This window comes from Mauremys mutica, chromosome 3, assembly GCF_020497125.1.
Source record: "Mauremys mutica isolate MM-2020 ecotype Southern chromosome 3, ASM2049712v1, whole genome shotgun sequence".
NCBI lineage: Eukaryota > Metazoa > Chordata > Testudines > Geoemydidae > Mauremys > Mauremys mutica.
This window is the reverse complement of record NC_059074.1, coordinates 133,832,923-133,859,011: the sequence shown is the minus strand read 5'-3', so window position 1 is coordinate 133,859,011 and position 26,089 is coordinate 133,832,923. Positions and strand designations below refer to the sequence as shown.

The following is a 26,089-nucleotide window of genomic DNA, read 5'->3' as shown; positions in this document are numbered from 1 at the left end:
CGGCATCCAGCTGTAGAGTCAGCTTGCCATAGGGGAACCCTTGTTCACATGGGCAGCTCTGTGCTTGCAGAAATGGGGGGCAGCAACATGTGACCCTGAGTGCCCCCCCCGTTTAGAGGGGCTATGCCCCCGGGTGTCCCCAGCTGCTTGGAGATTTACCTCTGCCAGCTGCTCTGGGTACTGGAAACCATGCCAGTATATAACTGCTTTGCATCTTCCCTTTGCTTCCCCATCATTTTCTGTGGGGAAGCAAATAAATCTGCAGGCGGACATGAATTCTGCCTGCACACAGTGGCCCCAAATTCCCCCAGGAATAAAGGTCCAAAAATTCTCAAGTCAGTTATCCAACTTTCAACAAAACAGTAATTAAATTAGCTATAGTTGAGCTTTCCCCATTCACTAACCCTGACCGAACTTGATTAGTGCGCAAAAGTAGGATGCACTCCAGAAATGGAAAAAAAAAATCATTCAGTATGGCTTCCATCAAGAGACAGAAGATGTACCCTCAAGTGAGCCGGTCACCCAGGACATACCATACTGCACCATTTCAGGAGAAAGGTAAATGATTGCAACTTGGTCAGCCTTTAAAACTCAGCACCACATGAATAAAAGACTCATATATGCATCCTGCCAACCACAACTGCTAGCCTCACTGACTGCTCAAGTCACTCAGAAAAATGGTTACTGACAGGGGTGCCTTTGCAAGTTATCAAGTAATGGAATGACACTGGGTGACTGAGTGCATACAAAATTACCCTCCTTTCTCAGGCATACATGAGTCTTGGAGAATGGACTGATCACAGCATTTACGTATGAAATACCACGAGCTCACAAGTAAATCCTTCAGCTAATCAAATGCTCTTATGCAAACACCAGATGCTCACTAACCTGCATGTTTGGCCAGCAACCTACTTTGTACAGAAATTTGCAAGTGCAGTGCGGACAAAGATCAGTGTGATGTTTTAGCAGCAGTGTCCTTGAAGAGATGATACTGATGGCTACTTTGATGAATAAATGTTTTCAATCCTCCTTCTCAAGGCTGACTTCCCTAGGATTAGCCAAGATCAATGTGTTTATGTAACCAATACACTGCTGTGTTAAAGTAGAACTACAAAATGTTGATTTTTAAAATGTCTTGAATATCTACATATTTGTTCTAGGTTTGTCATATTTGGTACCATTGAGTTTATAGGAGAAAGTGCTTTTGAATTAGATTCCTCTGAACCCATTTCTGACAACACTATCATCAAAATTTTCACCAGCCGGAGGATGCAAACCTGGGAGGAGTAGGGGGAATTCTTCCCCTTCCATGCCACAAAGGAGGACACCATGGAAATAATGATTTTTACAGATCGACTGACAAATCTCTTTCCTTTAAAACCTCATTCCATGGGTGAGGGATAGACTATACTATGCTCCCAGACTATTGTTATATCAGTGTGTTCTACAGAGTACAAGTGGAATCATATATACATATAAATAAAAAACTCAGATCTGCAGTCCACTTAATCCTGTATTCTGCAGTGGCCAGGTCCAGATGCTTCACAGAAAGATGCAAGAAACCAGACAGAAGTGGGATTAACTGCACCTCATGAAGATCTCAACCTAGTCTCTGGTATTTAGAGAGAAACCCTGAGCCATGAGGTTCTCTCTTCCAAAACTCTAAGAGTAACTAAAGACCTCTAGATATTCTGGTTATCCATATAATTGTCCAAAACTTCTTTGAAACCTTCTTGTTCTCAGTGACATCCTGTGGCAATGAGTTTCACAGTAATTACGTACCAAGTGAGAAAGCATTTCCTTATTATAGACTTTGTCACATTTCAATTTCACTGAATGCCCATTTGTTTTATGAGACCAGGACCTTCTGTTCTCCTGATCTACCTTATCTAGATTTGTTATATCCATTGTAGTTTAAAGTAAACAATCCCTGATGTTTCAGTGTCTATGTGAGAGGTTTTCCATACCCCTAATCATTCTCATTAACTTTCTTTGATCTCCTTCCTTTAAGATGCAGTACCAGTACTGACAAAGTATTCTAGATAAGGGCATCAACTACTGATTTATACTGCTATTACATTTTCTGAATTGTTTCCCATCCCATTCCTTACACATCTTAACATTGCCTTTTTGATTGCAGCTGCACATTGATCAGAAATCTTTATTGAGCTGTCCATAATTATGTCAAGTTTCTTTCCAGACTGGATATTGTTTAGAACTCTCTAAGGTACACAAGTCGTATTCCGCACACTCCTAAGTGTGCATTACTTTGCAATTTATCAATATCAAACTTCATCTGCCACTAAAGTTGCCCATTCAGCTAGCTTGGTTAGGGTCCCTCTGAAGTTCTTCTGTGTTCTCTGGACTTGACTAACCTAAATAACTGTCATCTGAAAAAGGTTTTCTACCTCACCATGCATCCTTCTTTCCAGAAGATTATTAAAGTGTATGCTAACACAAAAGAAAGGAGGTAGCAAAGGAGATGCACAAATGGAGAAGTGCCACTCTGCATGCTTCTTCCATGCTACAGTAGAACCTCAGAGTTACGGACACCTGGGGAATGGCAGTTGTTCACAACTCTGAACAAGACACTATGGGATGCTTCTCAGGACAGACTGCTTGGAGCAAGGGCTCGCAGCTTTGCAGGGCTGCCCGGCAAGTGGGAGAGGGGAAAAGGAACTGGTTCTAGCCCCCTGGGCTGCAAGGGTGATGAGGCACCTGGGGGAACTGCAGCATCAGTGGGCGCACAGTACAGGCTGTGGCCCTTTAAAACTGAGTTGTTCCTCCAGAGTGTAACATGCAGGCAGGAGCTCAGGTTTCAGCAGCTTACATTTCAGGCAAGGTTTCAGTAGCAACTTCGGAAGTTTATTTCCCAGGCTCTGAGCTTGCATACTTCTCCCCCTTTCAGCCAGGGTGGGGAGAGAGGAGAAAACAGCATTCACCACCTGTTATCTGTAAGTGGACTTGTTATCTGTAAGTGGCTGCCCTGCACTGTGGCAAGTAGGCGGTGGGGACAGGCAGCCTGGATGTGCCTACCTTTAAGATGCAATACAGGTACAGTACAATACAATATTTGCTGGTTTCATCTCTGCTGATAGCTTACTTCTGGTTCTCCATTGTGTCCAGTTGACTGGTCAGTCTGTATCTTTAAGGTTCTACTGAACTCTGCTAATGTCACTGACAAAACCATGCACCTCTTCCATGGATAGAGGACTGCAGTCTCAGATGGGTCACTCCCTCATCTTTCTAAAGTACAGAATATGCTTAAACTTTAAAAAAGGAATCACTAGTAACCCTACAGATCTCAGTCATAGCCAAGATCATATGCCCCTCCACATAGAGCAGGATAAAAAAAGATGTTATATCTGTTTACACTCTAGATGACCCCTTAGAAGTGTTCTCTTTTGAAACAGCTTTCTGTCAATCTTGAAAGTATTATAATGATAATAAATGAGCTCAGCAAAATGGTCAGTTTCATAGCCAAAAATGTACAGGGTGAAAAGACAACATCACAGTAGCACCTCAGAGTTACGCACACCTTGGAAATGGAGGCTGTTGATAACTCTGAAAATGTTCTCATGGGTGAATACCCACTTTGTCAGATGCATGTAGTGGAAATTTCCAGAGGCAGGTATAAATATGCAGGCAAGAATCAGTCTAGAAATAACAAGGTTAGTTCAATCAGGGAGGATGAGGTCCTCTTCTAGCACTTGAGGTGTGAACACTAAGGGAAGAGAAACTGCTTTTGTAGTTGTCTAGCCATTCACAGTCTGTTTAATCCTGAGCTAGTGGTGTCAAATTTGCAAATGAACTGAAGCTCAGCAGTTTCTCTTTGAAGTCTGGTCCTGAAGGGTTTTTTTGCTGCAGGATGGCTACCTTTAAGTCTGCTATTGTGTGTCCAGGGAGACTGAAGTGTTCTCCTACGGGTTTTTGTACATCGCCGTTCCTAATACACCTCTACCTCGATATAATGCTGTCCTTGGGAGCCAAAAAACTTATGGCGTTATAGGTGAAACCAGTGGATCAAAGCAAGTTCAATATAACACGGAGTACTGCTTTACCACGTTATATCCAAATTCATGTTATATCGAGGTAGCGGTGTATCTGACTTGTGTCCATTTATCCTTTTACGTAGGGACTGTCCAGTCTGGCCGACGTATATCATTACAAGTCAGAGATTTCCCCTTAACCTGGAGGAAGGAGGGTTACTGGCAGCTTCTCTTCTCCTTCCCCACTCCAACCAGGTATAGTTGATAGTCACACTGGAATTATATGTGGTACACAGATAATCCCTATGAGTGAAGCAGTTATAAACAATAAAGTTCCCTATAACCAAAGGGAGGTTTCACTACAAGACCCTGCCTATGTCAGATATTTGGCATACTAAAGGACCATCTGTACCCAGAGTATGCCTATTAATGCCGCTTAACCACATCTAAAAATTTCTCCCAAGTATGTACAGGCATTCACATCATTTTCATTAGAAGCAGCAAAGAATCCTGTGGCTCCTTATAGACTAAGACCTTTTGCAGCATGAGCTTTCGTGGGTGAATACCCACTTCGTCGGATGCAAGTAGTGGAAATTTCCAGGGGCAGGTGTATGTATGTATATATTGTATATATTATATATATTATATATATTATATATATATATATATATGCAAGCAAGAAGCAAGCTAGAGATAACGAGGTTAGTTCAATCAGGGAGGATGAGGCCCTGTTCTAGCAGTTGAGGTGTGAAAACCAAGGGAGGAGACTTACATTTAGTCTTCAAGAGTTCACGGTACAAACCGGATGGAAGTCACAGCTGTAATGCACTAACAGTTTTACTATTTCCTTCCTATATGGGACTAGTCACTGCTTTGGTGGCTTCTCAGATTTTCTATACTTTATTGCTCAGGGATGAAAGCTACAGAAGCCACTTACCTGTATACATGCCACAACATATGCTATAGTGTTGATTTGTGAGTTACTGTCCTAGCGATCAGCTTCCTTCTGCCTGAATTGTTACCATGTCTCCGAGGAGGCACTCCTCTGAACATACTACCAGCCAGCCTGAGACCAATATACAACCCCTGGCTGACCATCTCGGGAGATTAAGTGACCCAGAACAGCAGAAATCGGTCCAAAGGAAAAGTCTGGTGTATGACCAAATGTTTAAGCAGCATGCTGAAAAGGGCGTAACTGAGAAACCAACAGTACAGAGAGATCAAAAGGTCCAAGTACACCAAGGCACAGGTCAATAGTAGGGTCAGGATTGACTATGTCCATTTCACAAGAGCTGGACCAAGTCTTTAGCACTTTCCGTTTCCCCAGAGCCATATTGGACCAGTGGCTCTTAACCTTTCCAGACTATTGTACTCCTTTCAGGAGTCTGATTTCTTTTACATACCCCTAAGTTTCGCCTCACGTAAGACCTACTTGCTTACAAAAATCAGGCATGAGTGTCACAGCACACTATTACTGAAAAAAATTACTTAACTTTCTCTTTTGCCATATAAAAATAAAATGTACATAAACAAATTCTATGACATTTTAGTTTGTATTGACTTCACTAGTGCTTTTTCTGTAGCCTGTTGTAAAATTAGGGCTGTCAATTGCAGTTAACTCATGCAATTAACAAAAAATTAATCGCAATTAAAAATAATGATTAACAATGCAATTAAAACTGCTATTAAACAATAGAATACCAACTGAATTATTTTGGATTTTTTTTTACATTTTTCAAATATATTGATTTCAATTACAATGCAGAATATAAAGTGTACACTGCTCATTTATTTGATTAAATATTCGCACTTTAAAAAACAAAAGAAAAAGTATTTTTCAGTTCATCTCATACAAGTATTGTACTGCAATCTCTTTATGGTGAAACCAACTTACAAATGTAGAATTATGTACAAAAAATAACTGCACTCAAAAACAAAACAAAGTCCACTCAGTCCTTCTTCTTGTTCAGCCAATCACTCAGACAAACAAGTTTGTTTGCATTTACGGGAGATAATGGTGCCCACTTCTTGTTCACCATGTTACCTGAAAGTGAGGACAAGCGTTCGCATGGGACTTTTGTAGCCGGCATTGCTAGGTATTTACATGTCAGATACACTAAACATTCGTATGCCCCTTCATGCGTTGGCCACCATTCCAAAGGACATGCTTCAATGCTGATGCTTGTTTAATAAATGTGTTAATTAAATTTGTGACTGAACTCCTTGGGGAGAATTGTATGCCTCTTGCTCTATTTTACCTGCATTCTGCCATATTATCCGAGACTACTATAACATGAAATATGACCCAGCACATGCTATTCATTTTAAGAACACTTTCACTGCAGATCTGACAAAACTCAAAGAAGGTACCAATGTGAGATTCCTAAAAATAGCTACAGCACTCGACCCCAGGTTTAAGAATCTGAAGCGCCTTTCAAAATCTCAGAGGGACGAGGTGTGGCGCATGCTCCACAAGTCTTAAAAGAGCAACACTCCAATGCAGAAACTACAGAACCCGAACCACCAAAAAAGAAAATCAACTTTCTGCTGGTGGCATCTGATTCAGGTGATGAAAGTGAACCAGTCTGCACTGCTTTGGATTGTTATTGAGAAGAACCCATCATCAGCAGGGACGTATGTCCTCTGGAATAGTGACTAAAGCATGAAGGGGCAGATGAATCTTTAGCACATCTGGCATGTAAATATCTTGCAATGTCAGCTACAACAGTGCCATGTGAACCCTTTTTCTCACTTTCAGGTAACGTTGTGAACAAGAAGTGGGCAGCATTATCTCCCGTAAATGTAAACGGACTTGTTTGTCTGAGTGATTGGCTGAACAAGTAGGACTGAGTTGATTTGTAGGCTCTAAAGTTTTACATTGTTTTGTTTTTAAGTGCAGTTATTTTTTTGTACACAGTTCTACATTTGTAAGTTGCTTTCACCATAAAGAGATTGCAGTATAGTACTTGTATGAGGTGAACTGAAAAATACCATTTATTTTATTTTTACAGTGCAAATTTGTAATAAAATAGAAAGGGAGCACTGTATACTTTGTATTGTGTTATAATTGAAATCAATATATTTGAAAACATAGAAAACATCAAAAAATATGTAAATAAATGGTATGCTATTATTGTTTAACAGTGTGATTAATCACAATTTTTTTTAAATCACTTGACAGCCCTATGTAAAACTAGGCAAATATCTAGATGAGTTGATGTACCCCCTGGAAGACCTCTGTGTATTCCCGAGATTCTCAGCCAGGAATATGTGTACCATTGCATTAGACATTATATTGGTTCCATACAATGGAGTGGTGACGGGAGGGGGAAGAACAATCTCTGAATTTGATAGATCAGAGGGACAATCTCAGAAGTGCTACATTTCTCTTAGTCTAATCCTAGGGGTTAGGATTTTCTAACGAGAAAAATTCTGCTCCTTTGAATAAAAGAATTAAACTGCTCAGAATCAAATTCCATACAAGTCAAGACTGGACAGAATTGTCCTCTACTTATTCTTTTGAATTTGATCAATCTCTGAAAACAAGTAGACAAACACAACAGAATGATAAAAGGACACTTGCCTGGCAGTTGAAGTAAATACTTGTATGGCTCTAAAAGAATTCTTTCAGATGTTTCTTCCATTCCCTCCATTTCAAGAAGCAGTGTTTCACTCTGTCAAAGAAAGGAGACTTCTTACTACCACAATCAATGTTAGAGAATTAAAAAAATATAGTATTAGGGGCTGGCTTCCATTCTAAGAAAGAAGGGAAGAGATAAGCATGCTTAAGGGATTTAGGACAAAGGCCCATTTAAAAGTGTTGCTTGAAAGAAAACCATCGTTTTCTAACCATCACTGGCTTTACGTTACAAAATAAAGTCTGCTTGCTGTTGCTTTATATACTTTAACCAGCACATTTTAAAAACCAGGGGAACTTGTTTTGATTTTTTAGAAAGCAAAACCCATTTAAATTGAAATTCATTATAAACTATTTTAAAATCTTTGATGTTTGGGTCTTTAGACATTTTAGATATTCTGGCGAATGAGCATGTAAAAATTAGCTAATAGAATCCCACACAACTATCAAGCACCATTATGTAGATTTCTAAAAGTTAGTCAGAATAATTCAAATTCAAAACATGTGTTTATGTCCAGGAATGAATACACACAATACACAAATTTAATCTAAGTTTCTTGATTAAAAATAAAAAACTGAATTTTAAGGTATATTTTAAAACACTCAATTTTTGGCTTACTCATTCTTTCATATTTGTTTAAAATTCATACCATTATGTCTGCTATGTCCTATTCTTTTAGATCAGTTTGTTTGGTTCTCTTTATCCTTATTTTTTCTACCATGTATTCCATTTGTGTCTCAAGTTCTCTTACTGCCACCTCTGGATTTATTTGTCTGTATAGCTTATTCATCTAAATGTTCATTTCTCAGTTCATGTCCTCTCTCTTCTCAGGCTCTCCATTTCTGTGACTTTTTCAGATTTCTTTCTGTAATTCATTTTCCTTCCTCTCACCTCTAACCTTTCTTGCTGCACTGCAGATGCAGCAGCTCAAAACTCAATGCTTTTAATGTCATCTGAAGACTGAAGCTGCAGTGGTAGTATGAAGTTTCATTTTACTTCAGCAGCAGCCCTTGCCTGTTTAGAAGGCATCTTGCAAGGAGTGTTTGCCCTAACAGTTGAAGAATGTCCTTGGCTACCAGCCAAAAACCCTGCTGCTAGATTTGTAAGTGTTATGTACTCATTTTGAAAATAGGCATATTAAGGAGAGTGATCAATTTTTTTGCTAAAATGTAACTTTATTCCATTTACTATTTCCAGACTGTTTTCCTAAATGACTCTTGGTAACAGTTTTCCTCATATTCACAGGAAAGACTTGCATTACAAAAATCATAAATTAACACTTAAGGTAGCACAGCTTCCTTAACTGTAAGTTATTTTATGGGTAATCCAGACTGCAATACCCTTCCTCACACTGAAGAGAGCATCTTGCACCATTAGTCACACCACATTCAGTGGGACTACTTGCAAAGTAAGAATATCACAATCTTACCCCAAAATAAGGATGTCATTGAGTAAAGAAAGAGACTAGGGGGAAAAAAAAGAAAGGGAGATCCTGGAAAGGTGAGAAAGTGTTATGAACTGCATTATGCAATGCTATGAGTATATCATATTGCCAAAAAACTGTATTCAAATGGTTATCCAACACATGCCCTTTTTGTAAAAGCACAGGGCCAAACGCTAAGATTCTGAAAGCTATTAATTTAAGAGAATACGAATTTGAAACTTAAGATTTCCCTCCAGATGTTTCCCAGAGCTATACAATATGCAGAGTTAGTTGTGCACTCTTCTGCTACAGTAAGCATATTTGGCAGTTATTGCAAAATGAGATTTCTAGAGAAAATGGTTTTTCAAGATAGAGTTCTTCAAAAAGGTGAGCATATAGATTTACCCTCTCTTCATCAAAGGATGTTGTTTTGTGATGCCTTATGAAGTTCTCAATCAGATACAAGATATGCAGAAATTCATACTCAGTGCCTCACTCACTATGCAATGTCTTCAAGCTGTTACGTACATGCCCAACCCTAATTCCCTCTGCCCTTTCACAACAAGAGATCGCTAGTTAAGACAGTTTCCCATACTGATCTGTAAGTCACTGGGTGGTCCATGGAGAAGATGTCATTGCCGCTTTCTTGCTTCCAGATGCTTTTATGGATGTCCAGACTAGGCTTGACAATCTGGTCAACTGAGCAGTCAAATAATGTTAACCAACCATCTATTTGATCAAGGTAAAATAGTGTTATATATTCCACCAAGAATGCCCCGATGTAGGCAGTGACCTAACCTTCTGACTGCAGCATAGAGCCATTCTTCCATTTTTCAGAACTTCATTTTATCGAGTTTCACATTTTTCAGTGTTAAAATAACTCACTTAACTAACTTTTATGTTTTTGTAATTAAGCATAAAAATTTAAAGCTAATCTGATTGGAAATCATAACTATTAGAGCAGTACCAGAAGAATAGTGTAACACTTTAAAACATCTGACCGTTTGACATTTGACAATATTTGACCAATTATTTTTGGACCAGTCAAATACCCAACCTTAGATCGGACTATTGTTTGTCAAGAAGAGAAAGGAATCCTACAGAAGCAGCTGAAAAAAAATAAAAGGCAGCCTAACTGCTCATAAAGAGAACAGGAACTGCTGGTCAATGCCACAAGAAGAGCCCCATGAAGAGGAGAACAAAGCAGTCAGGCAGTAGATCCACTGCAAGAGGGTCAAGTGGCAAGGCAACACATCCAGTAGAACAAAGAACAGAGTGACAAGGAAGTCTGTGCAGGGGAAGGGGATTTAAAAAAAATTACAGGCAACAGAAGCATGTCTTCTTGCACAAGCGGCAGAGAAACTTGAACACGGAATAAGAGAGAAGAGCAACACTAGAAACTGGAGAGGGCAGATGAAGACTAAAAACAAATTCTGTACCCTGCCCATTGCATTAGACACACATTAGCACAAATTCCTATTATTTTTTCATGTAAGTAAGCAACTGATCAAGTTGCCATACAGAAGTTATGCAGCTGAAAACAGAATAGGTGATCTATGAAACAACCTCTATTAACATATGGTCCACAATATGAAGGAGCTTGAGGGCCCCTCATTAGGAAAAAATGACATTTAAAAAAATTAACTATACTTCTTGACCGTTTCCCAGTGAAAAAATAAAACAAGGTCTCAGCCAGCCCCCATGTCATCTGTCACCCAACACATCTCTGGGTCACTGTGAATTAAATTTGAGCAAACTAAGACCACTTTACTTCTGAATGAGTGCACTCACAGGGATTTAATGTGCTGTTCTCAATTAACAGAAGGTGTGAATTTAAGTAAAACTAATAGCAAAAGGAAGGATAAAAAGATATGAACACTCTGTGCACACACAAACATAAAAGACACTGAACAACATTAATCAAGGAACCAAAGGATACAGAAGAAATTCTTGAATTGCTTCTGCACTCATGCTAGGAGCTGGGAGTAACAAACAAGAGAGTCTGGAATTGCTCATAAATGAGCACAAATTTCATCTAGTTTGTATTACTGAAATCTACTGGGATTATGTGCATGATTGAAATGTTAAAACAAATGGTTATAACATATTTAAGAAGGATGGAGTGGGCAAAGGGAGAGGGGGAGTGGCGCTATGTAAAAGATAGGTAATGCTATTTCTGAGTCACTGAACTCAGAAGACAGTGATCTTGAATGCTTATGGATCAATGCCCTAAAAGATGGGGTATTAGTTGGTGTCTGGTGCAGATCACCAAATCACACTAGGGAACAGGATGACCATCCCCCTGGGAACCTATTTATAATATTTAGGGGAAAAAAGGTGCATGCTCACAAGGGACTTCAGTTTGAATGACATGCTATAAGTCTCATGCTTCCAATACTAAAACATTCTTGGAGTTTCTAAACATTACAGATGACAATTTCCTAACTCAAGATGTGTTGAAGCCAACACAGGGGAATTCTTTATTAGACCTTGTCTGAACAGATAAAGAGGAAGTGATTACAGAACTAAAATTAATGGTAGCTTAGGTACAAGAGATCATAAAAAAATAAATAAATGTGCAAGCAGAATAAAGTCCAGACCAGTAATATATATACTTGGTTCTTTAATAGGGCCAGTTTCACAAAGCTGAAAACAATTCTGAGCCAAATCAGCTGGGAGGAAGAATTTAATTAGAAAAATGAATAACTAGAAATCATTTAAGAACACCTTACTAGATGCCCAAAAAGCCACAACAAAAGAAAGTAGCAGATCTAGTTAAAAAACTAATCTGCTTTAGAGGGGAAGTGAAAGCATGCATATATAGATATAGATAAAAACAAGTGGGGAAAAAAAGGGAAAGTTGATGATGAATATAAGGCAGAAGTTAGAAATTGTAGCAAGCTGATATAGGAAGCCAAGGGACACAACGGGAAAAAAAAAATCTATGGCCAGCAGAATTAAGGACAAGAAGGAGTTTTGTAAATATATTGTGGACCATTACCAGGATTCTTTTTGTTCCTTACTAGCTGAAAGTGATAGAATCATCAATAATAATGCAGAAAAGACAAGAAGTGTTCAATAAATAGTTCTGTTCTGTATTTGGGGGAAAAAACAGAAGATATAGTCTCATCATAAGGTGCATAACACTTTCCATTTCACTCTCTCTGGAGGATGACTACTAAAGTGAGATATTTTTACCTCAGCAGCTCCAGATAGCTCTTTTAAACCTCTGGGATTGAAGTTAATTGGAGAGCTCACTGGATTTTTAATGCTGATTTTCCAGTGTGTTGGAGCAATGAGGAAGTTCCAGAAGACTGGAAAGAAGCTAATGTGTGCCAAATTTTTAAAAAAGGGTAAATGAGATGACGTGGGAATTAAAGGCCTGTCAGTATGACACTGATCCCAGGCAAAATAATGGAGTAGCAGATACAGAACTTGTTTAATAAATAAAGGAGGTTAAGTATGGTAACTAATGCAAAACAGCATACGTTTATGGAAAATAGACCCTGTTAAACTAACTTGATTTTTTTTTTAAATGAGATTACAAGTTTAGTTGATGAAGGTAATGGTGCTGACACAGTATACTTTGACCTCTAACACATTTCACTTGATACTCACACAACACTTCAAATAAAAGACTAGAATGATATAAAACTGACATGGCACATGTGAAGTGGATTAAAATTGGCTAATGGATAACTATCAAAATGTAACTATAAACAGGGAATAGTCACAGATCAGTTGTATTTCCAGTCGTGTCCAGGAGGAATTGGTTCTCAGCCCTATGCTTAACATTTTATCAATGACATGAAGGAAAACAAAATCACTGGAAGTTTGTTGATGACACAAAAATTGGGAGAGTGTTCTGAATCAAGGACCTGTCCTCTTCATTATTTACCAATCTAGATTACTTGATAAACTGGGCACAAGTAAACAATAAGCATTTTAATACAGCTAAATGTAAATATATACATCTAACAAAGAATGTAGGCCATGCTATACGATGGGGGGGGTCTCCTTCATAGGAAGCAGTGACTCAAAGTTTTGGGAGTTGTCACAGTGGATAACCAGAGGAATATGAGCTTCTAGCGTGATGCTGTGCTTAAATGACCTAATGTGATTCTGGGATGCATAAACAGAGGAATCTCGAGCAGGATCAGAGATCATTTTACCTCTGTATTTGGCACTGGAATACAGTGTCCTGTTCTGATGTCCACACTTCAAGAAGAAGGTTGATAAATTGGAGAGGTTTTAGAGAAGAGCCACGAGAATAATTAAGACTAAAAAACACTATTTAGCTTAGAAGATTAAGAGGTAACCTGGTTACGGTCTATAGTATCATGGGGAACAAATATTTAATAATGGGCTCTTCAATTTAGCTGAGAAAGGTATAATTATCTAATGGCTGGAAGTTGAAGCAAGACAAATTCAGACTGGAAGTAAGGTGTAATTTGCCACTGGGACAATTTACCAAAGGTCATGGTGGATTCTCCATCATTGACAATCTTTTTTCTAAAAGATATGCTCTAGGAATTATTTTGCAGAAACTATGGCCTGCGTTATACATGAGATCAGACTACACAATCACAATGGTCCTTTTTGGACTTGTAATCAATAAATTTGGCTTTACTGTTCTAAATGTGCCAGTACAGACACACCTTAAAATATGTCATCATGCCACCTAAGCCAGTGATTGAACAGGATCACTTTGGAACACTTTCCAAAGAAAGTGGCACCAGCAATTCAGCAGCTAAGAAGATTCCCCAGCAGGGTTAAAAAGCATGTGCAAGGAGAGAGGCTCTATTTCAGACCTAATATAGTATAGTTATTTGTTATAAAAAGCTTTCATAGCCCTCTTTGCAAGAGCAGAGATGTTCACAATGCTGTTTCAGCCAAATCCCAATTTGGTTATTATATTAGTTTACAACATTTAGCTTCAGTCTGAACATTTATTCTTCACTTTGCCTCTTCCCTGATGCATGGTGACGCTGGTCTCATCAGATCCAAATGAGATATGTTCCAATCCATGGGCAGCTAAATATTTCACTTGTGGAGATATGATTTCTTAAGGGAGGCAAGTGTTGCCAAAACAGCTCAGTAAAATATACACTTTAATAAAGTATTTAACTTTTATCTTAATCTTTGCACTCTCATTTTATTACCACCAATTCTATTACTTGTTTACATTAACATCCATAGTATTCTAGCACTTTCCAAAGAGCTCTCAATTTAAGACAAAATCAAAGTAGAGACATGCAGTAAAACAACAGAAGTTGGTCCAATAAAAGATATTATCTCACCCACCTTGTCTCTAAATACTGTGCAATTCTTAGAGCAGCAGCACCTAATAAAACTAGAAATTAAAACCAGGCTAGTCTCATTGTCCAAAACATATGCATTACAAGTTAATATTTCCAGTTTTAGCAATCTAAGCAGTTCAAGAATGCCAAGCAGTTTTTACTATCACTGTTGCCGATGGTCCATGAAATGGCTCCTATGGAGCCAATTTATAGGTTTATCTTAAAAATTTTACTCAAGGGCATTCTGCGCAAAAAATTAAAAATTCTGCACACAGTATTTTTAAAATATGCAAAATTCTGCAAGTTTCATTTGTCAATAAATAAATGCACAGGCTCCAGCACGGTAGTGAGGAGCACAGGCCACTGGCTGCACAAAGGTGGGAGATCACCCTACAGTCCCCCTCAGCTCCCAGACACAGACACTGCGGTGAGGCTGTACCCAACCCTGACGCAGCACAAGGCTTGGGCTTGCCCCAGAAACACTGTGAGGCCCTGCCCCTCTACACCAGGTCCAGGGCAGGCAAGCTCAACCATGTAGGATCCAAGTGTGGATGGAATCCAGGTGTGGGGTGAAAGGATTCTGTATGGGACAATCTGGGTGCAGGCAGCTCAGTGGGGGGTAGGTGATCAGACAGCAAGTGTGAAAAAAATCAGGATGGGTGGGGGGTAATAGAAGCCCATAGAAGAAAAAGATCCAAAAATTGGGACTGTTTTTCCCTATAAAATCAGGACATCTGGTCACCCTAGTGAGGGATGGGGGGGGGGAGGAGGAGGAGATCTGGCTGCATAGAGGCTCATTGGGAGGGTTGCAGGGGCAACTGGACTCCACAGGGGCTTCCAGGTGAAGGTGGTTGGGGCTAAGCAGAGGGGTCTGGGATTGGGGGTATCAGCAGAGATAGTTGGGGGAGTGGGGCTTGGTGGGGTGGAGGTCTGGGTGCAGCTAGTTGGGGGTCAGTGGTATGAGACTCTGGATGTGAGGGCTCAGGGTGGTACAGGGGTGGGGCGTCAGGGAGGGGGGGTTGATTGCAGGAAGCTCAGTAGGGGGTGGTCTTTGTGCAAGGGGGTGGGGTTCTGGTATGGAGGACTAAGGGGGGGTCTGGATCTACCAGGTGAGGCTTGGCATGGGAGGTACAGATGCATGGGGGTTGGGTGGATGGGGGAGCAGTTCCCTGTACCGAGACCCTCCTCCCACAGCTGAGGAGAGATGGGGGCAGGAAACAGGGGAGGATGCTGAACTTTCTGCAGCTGGGGGGAGTTTCTGGGAGTAGGTCTGACACAGCCCCAGCAACTCCTCACAGGGGAAGAGGAAGCCCCATCCTCTCCTGCCTCCAGCCCAGCCAGGACTAGCAGCTGATGCTGGCTCAGGGTAGGAGCACCTGGCTGGGGTGTCTCTCCGCAAGCTGCTCCAGGGGCCTGAAACAACGTGCCTGCACTGCTAAGGAGTGGTGTGTAACTTCTCTTCCAGCTTTCCTGCCAGAAATTTTTTTTTTCCTGCAGGGAAGCAAAAAAATCTGCAGGAGACATGAATTCTGCACACATGCAGGGGTGCAGAATTCCCCCAAGAGTTTAAAAAGATGAGTCATGGCCAGAAGTTACATAGAAATACCATCTTATTACAGATTTACCATTTATTAGTCAAATGACTGAATACATAAGTACAGCTTTTTATTATTTTAAAGTCATATTTAGCCCAGCAGCACCTACACAGCAGTAATAGGTGATGTCTTGGCAAACACTGTCTTTGATCCAAGCTATCATCCATAGGGTTGCCAGATGTAACTATGGGCAGAATTTGGTCTACACAAGTCTATTTTTAGTGGTAACAGAGAAAACAGAGAAAGACAATTCTGCTTTTAAAAACCTACATTAAATTTGCAGGACTAGCAATTCAGACATACAATCTTAACTTGTGAACTGAATGAAACTGAAGTCAGAGAAACAGTCACCATGGAACCTAACTATGCCACAACTACATTATTTTCAGAGCTGAACTGCACTTTACATATCTTTACAACGCAAGCAAAATGTTTAACAGAACTCCGAATAGCTAAATCCGCAGTGACTTAGTAGCAAAACTCAACTATTTATTGCTTACCTCTGCCAAAAGCTGGGTACAGCAGCTCTAGCAGTGGCTTTGGTTACGTATAAATGCTGCTGTTGCTGAAATTACAGCGCCATTTCAGCAAAAGCCAGAGCGCGAGCAAACAGCGGCCCCTTCCGCCCCCGATAACTCTAGAGCCAGCTCGGCGCTGCCTCCCGGGGCGGCGCCACCCTCAGAGGCTGAGTCCGCTTTCAGAGCGACCCCCGGGGAGCGAAGCGAATAGGGAGTGCGGACGCTGCCGGCCCTTTGCGTCCCCCTAGTTCTCCCTGCCGGCCGGGCGCAGCACCACCCGCGGCAGGCTCCGGGCAGAGACCCAACCGGCGGCTGCGCCGAGACCGGCTCCCGCTTTCCCCATCTCGCCAGGCAGCGGGACCCCGGCAGGTCCGGGCGCAGCGTTGTCGCGGGGGGGCGGCAGTGAACCAAGCCCAGCGGGCCGAAAGGAACAGGCCGGGGAGGCGCCAGGGGGCCGGGCAGGTGTCGCTCCCCGGCAGCACAAAGGAGCCCGGCTGGCGGCACGGACCGGGGAGACCGGGGCACGGGGGCGGCGGAGGGGACCGGCGGCGCCCGAACCCCCCCACCTACCGCCAGCCGGAGTCACCACCCGCCTCCTCGTTGCCGGGCCAAGCCGCACCCCGCTCCGCCGTCCCGGCCCGGGCGCGCTCCCCAGCTCCGGCACCGGTAGCAGCGCGTTAAAAACTCCACCCACTTCCACCTCAACGGCTGCCGCCACCCTCTTCTGTTGGGGGGAAAATGCGCCACCAGGGCTTCACTGCGCAGGCGCTAGGCCCTCCCACTTGTTTTAATTAGCACTCGATTCGTCCCACCCCCTGGCGGCCCCTCGCGCGCGATGCATCATGGGATATGTGGTTCGGGTCTGTGGCTCAGCAGCTTCATGGGCGCAGAAGAGCGGCGACGGAAAGAACCGCGTTACCCATGAGCCTCTGCGGCGCCGAGTCTCTGTTTCCATAGAATTGGTGGAAAAATGACGTTCGTGTTTCCGATATGGGAGCCAATGGTGCAGGGAGAGGCGTGGGCCTTACCGGTTCCGGGCCAATAGAGAAAGTGCAGGGCGGGGAGGGGGCGGGTCTCTATCCGTCAGTCACTGTGTGAGGTGGGGGGAGGGGAGTGAGAGGCTCCGAGCGGAGCAGCCACCGCCAGCGCCGGGTCCGGCCAGGGGGGATCGGCCCCATCATACGCAGCGCGGAGCTGCAGCCGTAGCCAGAGCCCTTGCGGGGGGATCGATCCGGGGCCAGCACCACGCCAACGGCTCCGGAGCCGGGAGGAGGCTTCGTCTCCCATCTCCTCCCGGGTCAGGGAGAGCCGCGGGCGGGCGCCGCGGAACAAAGGTAACAGCGACAGCAGGAGAAAGAGCCGCCCCGGCCCCGCCGCCAGCGGGTGAGGGAGCGGGGCGTTCGCTGCTTGTGGCCGTTCCTAGGCGGGAGCGGGGTTGTTTTTGTCCTGGCGAGACTGCGGCGGGACTCGCTGATCCCCCCCTCCCCGCGCGCGTGAGGTGGGGGGTGGTGAGGGGCTGGAGTCGCTGCGGGGCGGCGAGGAGCCCGAGGGGGGCTGCCTCATTGCTGCCTCTGCCGATCGGGTCCGGCCCGCTGCGCTGGGCAGTTGCGGCTGTTGCTGTTAAAACTCCTGTCGCGGAGTCAGCGCTTTCTTTGATGGGGGTGGGAGAAGCTGCCGCCTCTGTCGGGATCCACAGAGCCGCAGCCCCTCCAACGGGGAGAGCTGCCACCCAACCCCCTCCTCTTCCTTATACAATGGAGGAGCAGCGGCCCCTTCCCCCCCCTCCGCCGCAGCAGAGTGGGGGGGTTTCCAGGGATCAGACATCGCCGCCCCCCTCCAGCCCGCAGGTCTCTGGGGAGAGGATTGAGAGCCCCGGCCCCTGTGAGCTGGGCGCGGAGCGGGGACTCTCCTGGAGCAGCCGGAGAGGCTGGGGGTGGGTTGTTGTTGTGGCAAGTTTCTCCTCCTCTGACAGAAATGGCGTCAATGGCAGCGAGTGAAGGGGAAGCCGAGCCGCGGTGTGTGGGGGCTGGAGGGAAATCAGTGGCCGAGCGGGGGGAGGGGGGACTGAATAGGGAGAGATCGCAAACGGGGGGTGGCGAGATCTGGGAGAAGGGAGGTTGATCAGGATCCCGGCGGCTCCCCTGCCCGTTCCCCCCGCGCTCCGGTGCAAACGGCTGGCTCAGTGCTTTGTTTTAATTCCAGGTCCAGCCTCGGCCGCTCAGCCCCGATCGGGGGCTTTTTTTCCGCAGCCTGAGCTCATCATGAAGGTAAAACCCTCGCCTCTCTGTCTGGGAAGGGATGGGGAGAGGGTTGCATGAGGGAATGGTGCCCGATTTGTCCCGGCCCCGCTCCCCGGTGCGAGGCTCGGCGCTGGTGCGGATCTAGGCTGCAGGCTGCTTCGCCCCACTGCCGTGGTGGTGCCTTAGATGCCTTTGGTGTTTGCTGTGCAGGTTTGGCTCCGCCAGGTTTTGCTGAGGGACTGTGTAAGTTCACTGCGAGCAGGTCGTTCCCTTTCCGAAACAACCGTTCGTAGGAGAATAAGGACATGGCTGCCGGGCCAAGCTTGACGAAGGAATAGGGGACAATCACTCCGCTCCGGAAAGTAACATTGCAGAGGAAATATCAGCATTAATTGAGGTTAAACGATGGATTTACTTTCTCTGCCTTAACGGGAGTTCTGGAGAATTAATAATCGTGAGCTGAGGAGGTGGTGTCTGTATAGAGGATGCTCTGCAGTGAAGGTAGTGCTGTAGGATGCAGAATGATTTTCAAACAGCTTTTTAGTTTCCTTTTTAGTGCTGTGTGCAGTATCCACATACACCATTGTCAGTCAGAGGCATTTGTAGACCATTGATACTTGGTATATTAGGCAAGCCTGATTGAAGTGATTGTTCTGCTGGATATAGATGTTTTTATAACGAATCTTGCATTTCATTAGTAGATTTAACAAGTGTGATTATCAGTCTTTTCCCTGATTTACTCTTGGTGAATACAGTGTCTTGTTTTAAATACTGTTGTTTGTATTACAATAGCACCCAGAGTTCTTAATCAGGATCATTCCCCCATTGTGCTGCATTAAATCTGGCTTATAAGTTTTATAAAACTTATCAACTACATTTGTTGTATAACTGCAGAAATTTTTTTTGAATATATGTACAGCCTGTCAGCTTTATTATTCGTTGCTAAATTCAGTAACCTCCTGCTAGAGTCAAACCTCTTTGGGGTTCTGTATATGTGTGCCCATGTGCATATATCAAATGTATATACAACACTGGAAATAGCAGAGGATACAAACAGTTCTATTTAACTGGATACAGTAGGTGATACTAAGCACAGTAAAGTACCTAAGGTTCAGTACATTCCCTTTTGGTTACTAATGAAAGAACCATAAAATGTACAGTTTTAACTATTATTGTCGATGTCTTTTCTTTAATGGGGGAATAACTTAGTGAGGCCTGAAGTAGTGCGCCAATATTTGTATTTCATTAATAGGTTGCATCTAGTAAGAAATAAAAACTATGGTTAAACGTTTACGGCAGTGTTATATGGAAGTTCTCAAATTGTAGTCCATGGCTTGCTGGTCTGTGGAGTGTTGGCTAAATACATGGTCCTCTTTCTACTCGTGTCCATGTGGGGGGATGGAACAGATAGGAGCAGGAGATGAAATCTAGAGCAGGGTTTCTCAACCGTTTTCTTTCTGAGACCCCCACAACATGTTATTAAAAAACCCATGGCCCACCTGTACCATAACAACTATTTTTCTGCATATAAAAGCCAGGGCCGGCATTAGGGAGCAGCAAGCAGGGCCACTGCCTGGGGCCCCACACCACAGGTGGCCCCACAAAGCAAAGTTTCTCAGGCTTCAGCTTTACCCCAGCTGACTAGTCTTGGGCCTCAAGCTTCAGCCCTGCATGACAGGGCTTCAGCTTTCTGCCCTGGGCCCCACCAAGTCTAACACTGGCCCTGCTTGACAGACTCCCTGAAACCTGTGTGTGGACCCCCAGGGGGCCCCGGATCCCTTGTTGAGAACTGCTGATCTAGAGTAAAAGGAGACAGATTGGTGAACTTTTTTTTCCAAAAGGCTCTAAAGGCAGCTAAATATATAGAAGTACTTTTCTAATACTACTTTTCCATGTAAACAAATGCGTAATTACCATGGAGATACTGTTGATCAGATACTGTCGTTAAAGGATGCATATAAGTGCCTACATATACAACTGTGGAGGTGAGGACCACAAATGGGAGGAGAAAGTGTGCTATAGCACAGCATGAAAACCCCTCTTTTAGCTCAATTGAATAAGTAGCAAAAGGCTTAAATCTTAAATATCAGACACAAAAGCCTGTTACAGATCCATTAACAAAAGCTAAAAGTTTCTTTAGTTATACATAAGACGTTTGATTTTTTAGCGGGATTTTAAAACATGTTTTGTGATTTGTTCATGATGAGTTCTGAACTTCTGTGTGGTCATGAGCAAACCGACTGTCTGGAATTTCCCTTTAAAATTTATTTGGGATTTAAATTGGAAGATGTTAGTTACAGTGAAGCTCCTTTTTAGAGTTACAGCACAAAAATAAAATAAAATTTTAGCTGTTTTTAAGCTTCCAGAGAGTCTCATGCTAAATAAATGTATATCAGTTTACAATCTTGTAAGTTAATTTGCATATCCATAAGGATATTGCAAGGATACAAGTTTGTCTAATCAGAAGTAATAGAAGAGAGTGAACAGGGAATTCCTTTTTTTCTATTCATCTACATCACAGAATAACTGGGAATGACTGATAAAACAGAGCAGGATGGTGCTTAAAAAACATGACTGATTTTGTTTATAAACTACTGGAAGAGTGTAAGGATGGACATTTTTGCATTTAGAGGATTGAACTCTAAAGACCCAGTTTTATAGTGAGCCTGCCCATATTCTGCTCATTGCAGGATTGGAGCCTAAGCCTTGATTATTCTTTTAGTGATCCTTTCTTCAGATGAACGAGTCAGTGTATTTTGTGGATAGGGCATTAATTTGGGAATCTGGCGATCTGTTCTATTCCCATCTTTGCCACTGGCTCTTTTTGTGTGAACAGTTCAGCTTTACTATGCCATATTCTTCCCATCTGTGTAAAGAAAATAGGATATTTACTCTGCTTCGTAAACCTCCGTGGAGGAAGAATGTTATATAAGAAGTAAGTAGTAGCATTAAAGAGATACAAATGGAAGTTCACATAACATGCTTAGTTATGGCTTGGAACGGTGAGGGGAACAATGATGATATTGTCTCCCAGTACAGGATTTCTCATCCTTTTTTGAATCACTCCCCACCTTAGCATTTTTTAACATGGATCTGTCCCCACATCCACGAGGGCACAGGCACCATTTCAGATTTCTGTAGGAGGGACAACTTTCAGCTGGGGTCCAGGGGCCACTTAAGCCACTGGATGCTCCTGGATATTTTTTTAAGATAAATATGTAAAGATCAGTCTATCAGAAGCATTGTTATGATTATTTCCTATAACACCTAGCAGTGCCCCCCAAACTCATTCCCCCAGATCACCTGACAGGGCCCTCCCACCCCATGCTCCTCCCAGATCACCTAGCAGTGCTCACCCCCACAACTCCTTGTAACCCCACCTGGCAGTGCCCCCACCCACTGTACTGCCCCAGCTTTAAATGACCTGGCAGTGCCCTCCCTTGGTAACTTCCCCTCACCTCAATCACAAATCCATGGCTTCTTCGTACAGCCAGCGTGTGGGGTGGGGGCACGTTGAGGGGATTCTGCTTGAGGGAGGGGTTCCCACTCCACATACTGCTCGTCTAGGTGTTCCTGCTCCCCAGGGTCAGTGCTCTCTATCACAGGTTGGAGTTCAGCAGCTGGAATACCCTCCCATCTAGAGCTGCAGTGACTGATGGCACCACAGGCCAGTCGTGGCTCTCCTGTGAAAGTTGGATTCTGTAAAGCAATCCTAGGGTCTACTCAAAGCACCAGCTGCAGCCCATCCTCCATGCTCAAATCAGCTGGCCATTTGGCCCGCCTGTGCCCCCCGCCTTGCCTTCTGGCCTTCTCCTAACATATGTACCACCCCTTATAGTCAGTGATAGCAATGTATTCCCCACAACAGCACATCTAGATCCAAAGAAATTAATCCCTTTGTATACTAATACGTAACACCTCAGCCTACCAAGAGTGCTATGTACATAAGCTGCAAAGATGAAAAAACATTACAGTTTTGTTTATATAAAAGTTGGAATAAAACCAAACTGGATGTTCCACTAGAGGTAAACAAAGCTTTTCCCTCTTGTAATCACATATTGGCCTAAACTAGAGAAAGGCTAGAGTGGTGTGTGAATTGCTATAGCAATTTCTGAGTTCTAGTTGGGATTTTCTTAATCACATTGCGTGCAGATGGTTAAAGAATCTTGGATTGCCAGCAGGTACCTATTTACGAAGTAATTATGTTCCAACAACTAGTTTTATATAACACAATTGTTGAAAAGCAGTCTATAAGCTTTCTATCTTAAAAAAAATATTAAAGTCAGGATTAACTCTACAAAAAGACCTACAACATGAGATGTACTTTTTTTTGTTTTTTTAATCTAAAGGTTAGGTCTGCAGATATTTAATTGGAACTTAAGCACTATAGTTAGATATTTTAAAAGTGTTTATGAAAGTATTTTCCTTTACCTTTTGTTAGTGAGAGCACTTAATATAAAATTTCTCACTGTGGCTTGGAAATGTACTTGATGCTGACTAGCTGTATGATAATAAATGTAGTCAATATTGTAGAAACTTAGAGGTGCACTGTGAACCAAGTACAGTAGAACCCCATTTATCTGACCCTCCTTTATCCAACTCTTCGTATTAACCAAACAACCAGCAACACGGGTCCAGAAGCGGATGATCTCTCCTATGGCCACTAGACGGTGCTGCAGCCTTGCATTGTCCCATTCTCCGGATTATCCGAATTTTTGATTATCCGATCTGGCCCTGGTCCCAGTTAGATTGGATAAACTGGGTTTTGCTGTGTGTCTGGTTAGATCTAATGTGGTTATAACAAAAGAAAATGTTGGAAAATGCCTATTTAAATGTTAGTATCTCCTTGACCTTTAAAATTGGAGCTTTAATATGCCAAGCCTAAATTACAGTTTTACATAGTTGTAGATATATTTGTATTCCATAGCCTCAGGTGTTGTGGGGTGCTCATTCAAAACTAACAAAGCTATGCGACGGGAAGAATGTGTTTTTTAAACATCTTCATTCTGAATTTACATATTGGTTTCAACAACCGTCATTTCACAGTGACCTATCTATCTCTCCAACAGAGGTCACTGGTGCATGCTTATACTATGACTATGCTGCCAAAAGCCAGTCTGCTACTCCAGTCCATTGTGTTATGTACACTTGATGGACTAAAGTGAAATATGTCTTCTAAACTTTTAGTAACTAATTTCCATCCTGCAGCACAAGTCAGCCGAAAGTCAACTGCTCTTATGCTCATGCTACATTCTGGAAACTAGTTAAGGAATTTAGTGACCTTTCATTTTCTAGTCAGCTGTGTGGGCGGTAGCAGAAGTGCTGGGGTGGTACAGAAGCACTACTAGTTGGGGACTGCTCGCGTGAAGAAGTAGGAGAACAGGTAAGACTTGTGGTGTATTTTTCTCCAGAAGTGGTTTTTGGTTTGCAAGAAACCACTCCTTTTAAAAGAAATGCTCCCCTTACTAACCAACCTCTGGTCACTTTTCAATTTCCTCATGCTTACATAATTACGCAAAAAGAAAAGCAAACACTGCTTTACAGAACAACATGTCTGAATATCTTAGACTGGATAGAATTTGACTTCTTTCATAGCTGAAATGTCAGCCGCCTTATATCATACAACAAGTGCATAATTTGAAAATCCATGTCTTTAATATTTAATCATTTAGTAGAAACGGAGATACAGAAGCTCCAAGGTAACCTAGGCTAGCTTGAGGGGTGGCAGGAGGAGAGGTCTGCTTTAACTGAGGAAAGTTTGTTACTATCACAGTTCAGGGCCAGTGCTTCTGTATTTTCCCTCAGTGGTCCAGCAAGGGCACCGCTCTCAGACTTCAGCTCCCCAGCAGTTGCCTTCCTTGGGCAGAGACTGGTATCTTTCTCCTTTCTGACTGAGAAGGAGAATTTCCAGGCTGCACAAATCCCTGCCTTCACTGTGTTATTCCCAGCCGAGACAGGCCGTCCACGCACGCCTGCTTGCTTTAGAGATGGTTTACAGGTGTAATTGCTGCAGTTGTAACTACCACACACTTCTTCTTATGCAAACCTATTTTGTTCTGAAGGTAAAAAAGCACTACGAAGAAAACATATTACAGCCAATAAAAGAACCTACACATATGTTAATAAGCTTACTTTCATCCTAACATGGATTCTGGCAGGAGCAGTCCTTCAACCCCCCAACCCAAGGGATCCCTTGTGGTTACCAATTTGTGACAGCGTCAGCTGAGAACAAGCCCCCAGTTGGGGCCCTCCGTGGACCAGGGTTCTGTCCATTTACTGGATCAGGATGAAGGCCCTGAGTCAGTTTAAAACCAGGGTATTCACCCAAAAACCCTGTCTTTGTTTGTTGGTCCACGGAGAATCTAGTTTGAATTAGTATTTATGTAGCTTTTCCAAGGCGTGGCTTCAAAGGGATGATAAGGGAGGAAGTACATTAGCACCCCCTCCCTACTAGAGAAGGTGCAGACAATACTATAATAACATGTAGACCGTTGCGTTTTTAATACAAGGTACCTCAAATTTATTAACCCTAATTCAGTAAGGTTCAATTTAATTCAGTAAACATTATCTTAAGTCCTCAAGGTTTGTTCTGGATATTATAGGATATTGTCAGTCTGTCGCAATTACCAGTATATGAGTCTAGGAAGAAAGTAGATTAGTTTTCGTTTGTTCTCAATCTTGGTATCAGATATATTTGGATCAGTATTTTTACATGCAGGGTAACTAGTGTACAGAAGATACTACCTAATGTAATAATAGAAGCTGCAATACTAAATATATGATGCTTATCCTCAGTAAAACATTTTAAACTGGACAATCTGTCGCTTTTATAATCTGAGACCATGATTACTGTATATATTGCTGTATTTGTGTGTGGTGTAGGACTGTGCAAAATGTTGTGTGCTACATTTGTACATTTTAAAAAGATACAGATTTTTTTGCACTATATTTTAAAGCCGTAGAGAAGAAAATGTGAATTCTTACGCAATGTGCTGATAGCAGAACAGAATACATGTAGCTAATGTTTTACAGTTAAACGAGACAACCTTTCCAATGTTCAGACTTCAAAAAGCTGTGTGGCCTTTTTGTGTGAAGATGGGCGGCAAGTCTGTTGGTCTTCCCACAAATTGCTTATTAAGTGTCTTTACTGAAAACTTCGGCATTTTCTACACTACACAGTTTGGTCGGCAAAAGACAACTTTTGCCGACCAATCAGTGGAGGTGTACACACTACAGATCTACTTCCGATGACAAAACAAAACCACCTCAACGAGAGGCATAAAGCTTTTTGTGGCAAAGTTAAAGCGACAAAGTATCTGTGTAGATGCTTCTGTTCGTTATGTCGCCATAACTGCCTCCTCCAGTATCCCAAAATGCTGTTCACCG

At 42.7% G+C, this 26,089-nt stretch overlaps 2 protein-coding genes across 12 annotated transcripts in view; one reads left to right on the top strand and one right to left on the bottom strand.

The window, feature by feature from the left end:
• GGPS1 (geranylgeranyl diphosphate synthase 1) overlaps positions 1–17,289 on the bottom strand; it is a 51,955-nt gene extending 34,666 nt beyond the window's left edge. The window contains exons 1-3 of one of the 9 annotated variants that reach the window (XM_045009368.1): positions 17,034–17,288; positions 14,355–14,403; positions 7,573–7,663 (exon numbers count right to left, since the gene is read on the bottom strand). In XM_045009368.1, coding sequence (XP_044865303.1) covers positions 7,573–7,642 — 70 coding nt within the window. In that variant the 5' untranslated portion in view covers positions 7,643–7,663; positions 14,355–14,403; positions 17,034–17,288. Of the gene's footprint in view, positions 1–7,572; positions 7,664–14,354; positions 14,404–16,445; positions 16,518–17,033 lie in introns of those variants that run through there. The other 8 variants (XM_045009372.1, XM_045009384.1, XM_045009369.1 and 5 more) reach the window with 8 other exon arrangements.
• A 295-nt stretch (positions 17,290–17,584) lies between these two features.
• The window catches only part of ARID4B (AT-rich interaction domain 4B), a 172,213-nt gene continuing 163,708 nt past the window's right edge, over positions 17,585–26,089 (top strand). For 2 of the 3 annotated variants that reach the window (XM_045010207.1, XM_045010205.1), the window contains exons 1-2: positions 17,585–17,797; positions 18,666–18,730. In XM_045010207.1, the coding sequence (XP_044866142.1) occupies positions 18,725–18,730 (6 nt within the window). In that variant the 5' untranslated portion in view covers positions 17,585–17,797; positions 18,666–18,724. Of the gene's footprint in view, positions 17,798–17,923; positions 17,962–18,665; positions 18,731–26,089 lie in introns of those variants that run through there. The other variant, XM_045010206.1, reaches the window with a different exon arrangement.